Raw genomic sequence first — 10,415 nt, 5'->3', positions numbered from 1 at the left:
GACAGCTGGAGCACTGCAGTTTTCGCCGCCTTACTTAGGGAGGAATATACTTGCGTTGGACAAAGTTCAGTGAAGGTTCACTAGGTTGATTCCTGGGATAAAGGGGTTGTCTTATGAGGAAAAGTGAACACATTTGGCCTATACTCACTGGAGCTGAGAATAACCATTGGTTATCTTATAGAAATACACAAGATTCTGAGGTGGTTTTAACAGGATGGAAGCTTAGAGAATGTTCTCTCGTGGGGGAATCTAGAATTAGGGGCCAGTTTCAAAATAAGGGCTTTCCCATTTAAGATGGAGATACGGAGGAATTAATTTTCTCAGAGTATCATTAATATTTAGAATTCTCTTCTGCAGAGAGCAGTACTGCTGGGTCATTGAAATGTTCAAGAATAATTCAGACAGATTTTTCATTGATAATGGAGTGAAGGGTTACATTGGAAATGGATATGGAGCACATCTGCTGCTGCTCCTATTCTTTATGATCTTAAGATGGATAAACAGGAGGGTGAGGAAAGGTATATGTCGGAATTCTATGGATGCAGAGATGAAGTAAAAGGCTCTTGTGGAACAATACCTACATTAGGCCAAATGGTCTGTTCCTGTGCTAATGCAATTTTATTGCTCCGCTCTGCCAGGGATTCTGTCTCCCTGCTCACTGAGTTATATTAGGTAAACCAGCCTAAGACTAAGATTACCAATTGCTGTCAAATTAGAGGTTGTCACTAGTGCCCAGGTAGGCTGCAGGCACATTTCACACAGAATCAGAGTTTTGAATGTTCAGAGTTCAGCCTTCGTTGTTTTGTCCCCTGGCATCAAAGTTGGAAGGATTGTACCTTCATGGGGGAGGGAGCGGGCGCAGTTGCTCATGTGACCCACAGAGCTGTATTGTTACGAGTATAACTCCTGGTTCAGCTACCCAAGCCAGAAAGAAAGTCCCCAGTGTTGAGAGTCACACTAAAGACCTGTTCAGCTCAGGGAAAGAGGAGTCTATCAATCAGCAGCTGTGGAGTACGACAGTCTGCTGGATGTAACCGGGATGATAGTGCCATCAGTATGAGAAATCTCACTCCAGACAGATGGCAATGGAACAGTTGATTGGTTTGCCTCATGGTACAGGAGGACCGTACAGAACAGAGCCGGGCTATTGGGCCCACCATGCCTATGTTGGGTTGTTAAAAATAAATTTAGTGTACCAATTCATTTTTTCCAATTAAGGGGCAATTTTAGCGTGGCCAATCCACCTACCCTGCACATCTTTGGGTTGTGGGGGCGAAACCCACGCAAACACGGGGAGCATGTGCAAACTCCACAGACAGTGACCCAGAGCCGGGATCGAACCTGGGACCTTGGCGCCGTGAGGCAGCAGTGCTAACCACTGCGCCACCGTGCGGCCCTTTGTTGGCTTTTTGAAAGAGCTGTCCCACTTCCCTTTACCCATAACCCTGCAAATGTTTCTCCTTCAAGTGTTTAACAACCATCCAAATGGTTATTGGAGTTCACACAGAGCTCAGAAACCCCAGATAGACACTAGACTTATCCACAGTGCTGATTATCTGTATAAAGAACTTTACTTGTAAAATTATAATCAGTCACTAGTAGGAAGATTAAATTGAACTGAGAAAAGGTCAAATTCCAAGGCTATCTGGGAATGTGGGAGAGTGATGTCAGGAAATGTTTTTGGATAACTGTTACACTGTATTTCAAACTATCTCAATGTTATCTGGAACCATTCACTCTTCCAATGGAACATGGAGCAAAGTTGAAACAAAGTATACACAAATATAAAAGAATTGGCTATTCTTACTTTCTGCTCTTGCACAAAACCAAGGAGCAAATCTGATAACTGGCAATTTGAAGATGAATTTGTGGTGGATGGAGGGGATGAAGGTGGAGTCTCAGACGTTCAGTCATACTGGAGGTGGGGATGGAGCTGCAATGCTGTTCTATAAACTGGATGAGTGACTCATGGTGGACATGATCATCCAGATGAAATGTCTAAGCCTCGAGGGAAAGCACTTGCACTTTCACAAACGCCCATGACAGTTCTCTGCAAGGCCAGCTAGTCCCACGCCCTGCTCTTTTCCTTAGCTTTGCAAACGTTTCCTCAAATCACCAATTTCCTTTTGAAAGCCTTGATTAAAACTGCCTCCACCACAGTCAGTCTGTCAGTACATTCCAGGTACTAATCACTCGCTGTGTAAAATACTTTCCTCATGTCTCCTCTGGTTTTGTTTCAGCCAATTACCTCAAATCCGTGTCCGGATTCTCACCCTCTGACAGCACGTTCCATATTCCCACCACCCTCTCAGACAGTGTTCCATATTCCCACCACCCTCTCAGACAGTGTTCCATATTCCCACCACCCTCTCAGACAGCACGTTCCATATTCCCACCACCCTCTCAGACAGCACGTTCCATATTCCCACCACCCTCTCAGACAGCACGTTCCATATTCCCACCACCCTCTCAGACAGCACGTTCCATATTCCCACCACCCTCTCAGAGTGTTCCATATTCCCACCACCCTCTCAGACAGCACGTTCCATATTCCCACCACCCTCTCAGACAGCACGTTCCATATTCCCACCACACTCTCAGACAGCACGTTCCATATTCCCACCACCCTCTCAGACAGCACGTTCCATATTCCCACCACACTCTCAGACAGCACGTTCCATATTCCCACCACCCTCTCAGACAGAGTGTTCCATATTCCCACCACCCTCTCAGTGTTCCATATTCCCACCACCCTCTCAGACAGCACGTTCCATATTCCCACCACCCTCTCAGACAGCACGTTCCATATTCCCACCACCCTCTCAGACAGCACGTTCCATATTCCCACCACCCTCTCAGACACAGTGTTCCATATTCCCACCACCCTCTCAGACAGCACGTTCCATATTCCCACCACCCTCTCAGACAGCACGTTCCATATTCCCACCACCCTCTCAGACAGCACGTTCCATATTCCCACCACCCTCCCAGACAGCACGTTCCATATTCCCACCACCCTCTCAGACAGAGTGTCCCATATTCCCACCACCCTCTCAAACAGTGTTCCATATTCCCACCACCCTCTCAGACAGCACGTTCCATATTCCCACCACCCTCTCAGACAGCACGTTCCATATTCCCACCACCCTCTCAGACAGCACGTTCCGTATTCCCACCACCCTCTCAGACAGTGTTCCATATTCCCACCACCCTCTCAGACAGCACGTTCCATATTCCCACCACACTCTCAGACAGCACGTTCCATATTCCCACCACCCTCTCAGACAGCACGTTCCATATTCCCACCACCCTCTCAGACAGCACGTTCCATATTCCCACCACCCTCTCAGACAGCACGTTCCATATTCCCACCACCCTCTGGGTGAAAAAAATGTTTTCTCAAGAACCCTCTAAACCACTTACTCCTCACCTTAAACCTCTGCCCTCTGGTCTTAAGACACCTCTGCCATGGGGTAAAGATTCTTACCATATACCCTCTCAATTTTATATCCCTCTATCAGATCCTCCCCTCACAGCCTCCTCTGCTCCAGGGAAAACAAACCCAGACTATCCAGTCCCTCCTCATAGCTGAAATTTTCCATCCCAGCCAAGATCCTGATGAATCTACTCTGCACCCTCTCCAGTGCAATCACATCCTTCTGATAGTGTGGTGACCAGAACTGCATACAATATTCCATCTGTAGTCTGACCAATGTTTTATAAGGTTCTATAAATGTTCATTGTAACGTCCTTTCATAACCCAGAAAGTGTCAGTGCTTTCCAGGGAAGTACTTTTCTGGCAAAATTATAATGGGGAAACAGGTCAATGGCTTTGAGCAGTGGCCACAGATTATGGTCAGACTGATTTTGATACCCAAGGCGTTAGGCAAGACTCAGTGAGCAGCACGGGAGGTGAAGGTTGTGGGTTGAAGTTCCCAAAGACAGAAACTGAAACACAGTCCCGCACAATACGGAGGGAGCACTGCACTGGGGGAGGTGCCATTTTTCTGATGAGATGTTAAGCAAAGGTCACCCCTCTCTTCAGGTGAATGCAATATCTAGCACTGTTTGACAAGGGGCTGCAGTGGTCTTCCCGATTTCAAGGGTCAATATTCATCCCCTAATCAACATCACAAACAGAATTTCTGGCCATTATCAGAATGCTGCTCGAGAGAGCTCGCTGTGTGCAAATTCATTAAAGGTGACCACGCTTCAAAAACAATTAATCGGCCACAAGGCACTTTGGAATGGTCTGCTGTGAAAGGGACTCTGGAAATCAAAGTCCTAGTTCTCAGCTTTTTCTTTGAGATTTCTTTCGGTAAATCAGTTTTTACGTGATATGATTAAGAGGATGCGATGCAAATATGTAGCCCAAAGGTCCTCATTAGAGTCCAGGCGAGCTTTCTAATGGTTGGTTCTGGATTATGGGCAGTAACTCATGTGGATTACGATCATCCAGCTGGAATAATACATCCATTTCTGGTCATCACGCTTTAGCAAAGATATCAAGACCGAGACAGAGTGCAACTGAGATAGAACCAGAAGAGAGATAAGAAATGTTCTTCCACTGAATTGCTACGATTTGGATTACATAGCCTTAAAGGGGAGTGAAAAAAAAAATTGCATTTCTATCGCACCTTTCATGGCCAGACGTCTCCGTATGTTTTGACAAAATGTACTTCATTGACTAAGCATATAAATAGCAACAGGTTAATGATCAACCTCAGGATTGTTACAGCATAGGAGGCCATTTGGCCCACTGTCTGTGCCAGCTCTCTGAATGAGTAATTCAGTGTCGTTCTCCTGCCTATTGCCCATAATTCTGCACACTCTACTGTTCGTGATGTTGATTAACAAATAAATGTTGGCCAGGGCAGTAATTTCCAAAGCGCCATTGGATAAATACTTGAAAAGGAAAATGTGCAAGGCTAAGGAGAAAGTGCGATGGGCATTTTAAAAAAAAAAGTGGAATTTGAGCAAGATTAAAAACAACTCAATTAAATAGAAGGAAAAATAGGCAAAAAAACATATCAATAGATCAACGGTGAGAAATACTAAAACAGGAGTTGGGAAAGAAGCACAAGTACAGTTCGATAATGAGAAATGGGAATTATTGGTCAGTGATTTTAGATTAAATCTAATTTCGAACTAAAATGTAATATTTGGAAATTACAGGGCAGTTGATAATAAGGACAGCGAATTGGAAAACAGCAAAGGCATTAGAACAGTTAGGGATGTTTGCCACAATTACACCTAAAATAGAGGAATCATTGCATCAAAATCCCAGCAAACAGAAACCCTTTCTACTTACTCCAGGAGTTCCGGCTCCTGCAGCAGATTTACACTGCAGCGCCTGACAGAGGTGGTGCAAGCAATACCCCAACAATATCGGGTCAAATGGCAGTCAGGAATGCAGCACCAAGGCCCTCGCACTTCCAGATGTGGATTAAAAAGAAAATTCTTGCAAAGCATGGAATAAAACCAACAAAATACAGCACAGCAGACAAAAACAAAACTCTCGTTTTTAATTATGGTGAAATTAACAAACTGAAATGCAGACATTTCACTTTCACATTTCACAACAAATTTGTTTTGAGAGACAGTGATAGGAAAAAGGAAAGGTCTGAACAAAGATGATGCTGGATTGAGTGAGCAAGGGGGTGGGGATTAGAAAGCAATCATGGGCAGGGGGTGGGGGGGCAGGGGAGAGAGTAGAGGTCGGTGGAAAATTGAGGGAGAGGAGGAGAGGCAAAGTAACTGAGAGATTGACAGGACAGAGCGACAGGGAAAGTGAAGAGAATGAGAGATTTTTTTTTAAAGCCAGCAGGACTGGGAAAAAACGTGATGTGAGCCAGGGAGGATAACAGAGAAAACATATAAAAGTCACTCACTAAAACATACACCTATCAAAAAGCCCACTTAAAGTTAACAATCTTCCTATTCAAAGAACTCGAATAGAAACATTTAGTTAGGTTTGTTTAATAGTCCAAGTGCACTTTAGGAAAGCAGTGTCAGTATGCACCCAGTCCTTGGCTTTACCCATTCCTAGGTTCCATCACCAGTCTTGAGAGGACATGAATAACCAGAGCTTCAGGATGTGCCCTATAATTTATGAGAGTACAGCATTTCTAAAACACAACTAAGTAAACTTGCATTTTTCAAAAAATGGAAAACGTGAAGCATTTTCACTCATTCATTTTCTCAATTCCAAATGCAGACACACAGTGGATTTCTGCAGAAGAGTCGACATTGGGAATATTTAAGCTCTACACCATTGCTCCAGCCTGCTTCCCACTTCACCCAAAGGCATTGACTCAATTGGGTTATTATTCAGAAAGGTTTGCGATGATTAATGAGGTGATGGGCAGGGTTGGAAGAAAGGAGACAGTCACAACCAAGCCCTTGTATATCTTCACATAGATCATAATCATAGAATTTACAGTGCAGAAGGAGGCCATTCGGCCCATCGAGTCTGCACCGGCTCTTGGAAAGAGCACCCCACCCAAGGTCAACACCTCCACCCTATCCCCATAACCCAGTAACCCCACCCAACACTAAGGGCAATTTTGGACACTAAGGGCAATTTATCACGGCCAATCCACCTAACCTGCATATCTTTGGACTGTGGGAGGAAACCGGAACACCCGGAGGAAACCCACGCACACACGGGGAGGATGTGCAGACTCCGCACAGACAGTGGCCCAAGCTGGAATCAAACCTGGGACCCTGGAGCTGTGAAGCAATTGTGCTATCCACAATGCTACCGTGCTGCCCATCACAGCTAGTCCTGTGCAAATGGTGGGATACAGGATATTAAGAATTCCCTCCCAATCACAGGGGAAACTGAGACAGGGTCAGAGTCTTGGAATTCCTGACATGACAGTTCAGTGGGAGCACCTAGTCCACAAAGGCTGCAGTGGCTCGAGGAAATGGTTCACCAGCACCTACTTGAAGATATCTAGAGCGATGGGCAACAATTGCTGGCGTTACCCATGATGCCCATATTGAGAATGGAGGGGGGGGGGGGGGGGGGGAAATCCAATTTTGGCACCCAGCTTAGACATGGCACCTGTACTAGTTTACACCGTTCCTCTACCCAATGGAAAAGGTCAAGTCAAATTGACTTAAATGGATCCACTCACGAACTGGGCCCAAATAATGAGACTGGAGTTTGGTATGCAGTGAATTGTGGTAAGTAAATTCCAATAATCCAACAGAAAAACAACTCACTGAAGGAAAAGGTCTTTGGATGAAATTATATCAGAAAGAACCTCGAATCAGCCTGTGATTCAGCAATTAGCACACACACACTCACACACACACACACTTAAAGGTGATGTGAACAGTGTATCTTCCAATTGAGCGATGAGGTGCTGGGTTTCTCTTTGGCTGAGAATATGATGCTGTACGCCCAACAACTGCAAGATGTGTTTCAGAACACCAATAGAAAACTGTGACAAATACGAGAACTAGTCAAACCTCACCTTCGTGTGGACTTGTTAAATAGAGGCCTGTCAAAGACAATCGCCACCACTGGGAGAATGAGAGAAAGATGTGCTGATCACATCAACATTTGTCCCATCCAGAGATCAGATGGGAGGGGGAGAGAATAAGGGGGTGAGGTGTCCTGGAATTCAGGGATGGGGAGTATTTTCTCTGCTCCTTGCTACATCAATCTCTGCCTGGGGTTTGGTGCCTTTTGACACAATATAAAAGCTTTACCCAGTGTGTCTAAACCAATCCAAATATATTCTAGCCCAATAGTGGCACACATTCTAGGAGTCACCCTGCTTTCTGCTCCGTGGTCTATTTGAACTCCCTTAAGTCATCTAATTGCACCAATAGCGGGCGTGTAAAATTGGCTGTTCCTAAGCAACATACCGGGTCACTTTGAATTGGAGTTGAACAAATCTGCAAGGCTAATGGAATTTGCACTCTATACAGGTGCATTGGCATACTGACCAAGTATCACCACACCTGTCAATTTTCATGAACAAGTTTTCAGCTCCTACAACTTTGGATTCAGTACACAAGAGCAGCACATAATCGTGCACACTTGATCTGTGGTCATCGTGTGGGCCCAGCTCACCACCTACACAGGTCCTGTTGCTGTGATTTGCTATCTTTGGAGTTTAGGTTCTGTCTTGTACTTGCTGATTCTGTTTATGATTATAGGGGGATGCCAATTAGGGCAAGATGAAAGCAGAGTAAAATCTGTATAATCTCCACGTGAGGCTGCGGCTGTTGCCACAGGGGTATACAGCTGCTGCACCAGTAACATGACGTGACTGCAACTTGCAATACTGCGGTTGGCTTAATCATCAATCTCCTTTTCAGCATACAAGGTACATCAGGTTAACTTGAAATTCTACCAGCTAAGACGAAACGTCATCCATCTGAAATTTGAAAATGAACTTTCTCACACCACAGATGCTACCAGACCTGCTGAGTTCCAGCATGTCCTGTTTTTATTTCAGATTTCCAACGTCTGCAATAATTTGCTTTTGTGTCAGATTTAAGAGGTATCTCAGGATTTTCCAATTCCTCCCCCCCTTCAGTAATTCTGGAAACTACGTCAACAGTGGGTTCTCACAGCCAAATAATTGAACTAGTGGACAAATTTATTGCTGCCAATGAAAAAAACTTAAACTCTCCAACCCAGAACCCTCCAAAGACAAGGTAAAATGGTTGTGTGATCTACCTTCACCTGCCTCGCTCAGCCAGGACATGTGGAGAGAATGACATGCACTGAATGATGTGTTTGCGCTGCACCCCTCAGTGGCGTGGGTTTGATGGGTTTTGCATGAAATACCAAACAGCAGAGACATCGATGGATGAACAAGGAAGTGGGGGAGGGCAGGAACCTTCGAGTTGCCCTCAAATGCTCCTGCTTCTCAAATCCAATCTTGAATGCAATGAAATGGGAGGAAGATATACAATGACAATTGGTTAAGGAGGAAGTGAACAACTATTGAAGCTGATTGTGTTCTTTGTTGGTTGTAAACACACTTCATACCCGATCTTAAGTCTTCACCTGGGAGTAAGATTACATAAACATCTATAAACTTTACCAAGATAGCAGCATTCAGTCAAGTAGAGTCAGCACCTTCAAATCTCAACCAGTTGGATGAAATGGATTTCCTGGTACTAGATAAGAATCATTAAGAGGCTTATCACAAGATATGTATGGTAATTATTTTGAATAACTGCACTGCAAGAAATCCCCCAATTATTAAATGCAAAATGTGTTGAAATACGCAGTAGTTAGCATGAAGGTGTTGGGAGATTTGGAGCACAGTCTGTTATGTGGACCTCAAATAATTTCTTTTTTTCAGTTGCCAACTTGGACACGCACATGCAAAGTTCCAGTGCCACTGGCACAAGAGGTCCCCAATACCAACACATCATTGAGCCAGGGACCAGCATAACATTAATAACATTTTCCAAAGGAGGGTATGGAAAATAAATTAGCTTTCATGTAAAACGTAACACACCAGCTACTAGAGCAGAGTTCCCCCCCCCCCCCCGAAAAGAAAAGCTCACTCCACTCTATCCTCATCCAGCAAGTCGTTTAATTGATAGATCCACAACTCCAACATCCTCCACTCCAGAAACACGACTCCTCAGAGCCCATTTCCCTCATTCAAGCTACGATTTCAGCCAGTGAATCCAGTGCTCGAGGCAGATACTGATGAGCACCACAGAGCCTCTGACAAAGCTTCTCAACCCCATAACTACCACCACCGGAATTTGCAAATTGACAAAAAGTATTTCCATTTGTATTTTTTTTTGGAAAAGATTCAGGAGATGTTACACAAATCCAAGGACTTATTTTGTATAAAGCAGATTTGAAGAGAGATCTATTAAAAAAAATAAAGAGCCACAACAATTGCAAACAGGTGGCCCAGGTGTTATTGCCACAATCATGTGTCGCACTGATCCATAATACGCACAATAGCGACAGAATCATGAATCAAATGCATTTGTTCACATCACCTTTAAAAGCCCATTTCAGAAGCATCTTCACTCCCAGAATGGCATTAATGATACAAAAACACCAAGACAAGTCATTCCCAGCCAGCTCATTCCTAGCGACTATAATTCAAGGACCCAGCGGAGAGGAGAGGGGAGAAGGTGTGTGGGGGAGGACGGGGAATAAATTAGTTTTGAGTTGAGGGGTTGAACATATATATTTTTTTGTCCAAAGTGGCAGGCTCCTTGCTGCAACATGCAGTTTAATCACAGTCCCCATGATCAGACCAAGCATCAGTCTACTTCTTCCACGTTTCCATACGCTGGGGTGCAGTGGTCCGCAGGGCGTGTGAACAAGTTAGACACCGAGTCCGGAGTCAGCTGGGGAGCTTCTTCGGTGTCCAGATCTGCTCCCCGTGCTGCCTGACTAGAAGCCTGCAAAT

The 10,415-nt window shown here is 44.7% G+C and overlaps 1 protein-coding gene across 1 annotated transcript in view; it reads right to left on the bottom strand.

The window, feature by feature from the left end:
* Positions 1 to 5,502: 5,502 nt before the first annotated feature.
* Positions 5,503 to 10,415, bottom strand: part of usp19 (ubiquitin specific peptidase 19) — a 178,350-nt gene continuing 173,437 nt past the window's right edge. The window contains exon 27 of the mRNA XM_072473111.1: positions 5,503 to 10,407. Coding sequence (XP_072329212.1) covers positions 10,267 to 10,407 — 141 coding nt within the window. The 3' untranslated portion in view covers positions 5,503 to 10,266. The remainder of the gene's footprint in view (positions 10,408 to 10,415) is intronic.

The sequence above is a fragment of the Scyliorhinus torazame genome, chromosome 13 (genome assembly GCF_047496885.1).
Source record: "Scyliorhinus torazame isolate Kashiwa2021f chromosome 13, sScyTor2.1, whole genome shotgun sequence".
Taxonomy (NCBI): domain Eukaryota; kingdom Metazoa; phylum Chordata; class Chondrichthyes; order Carcharhiniformes; family Scyliorhinidae; genus Scyliorhinus; species Scyliorhinus torazame.
This window is presented reverse-complemented; position numbering and strand designations above follow the sequence as displayed.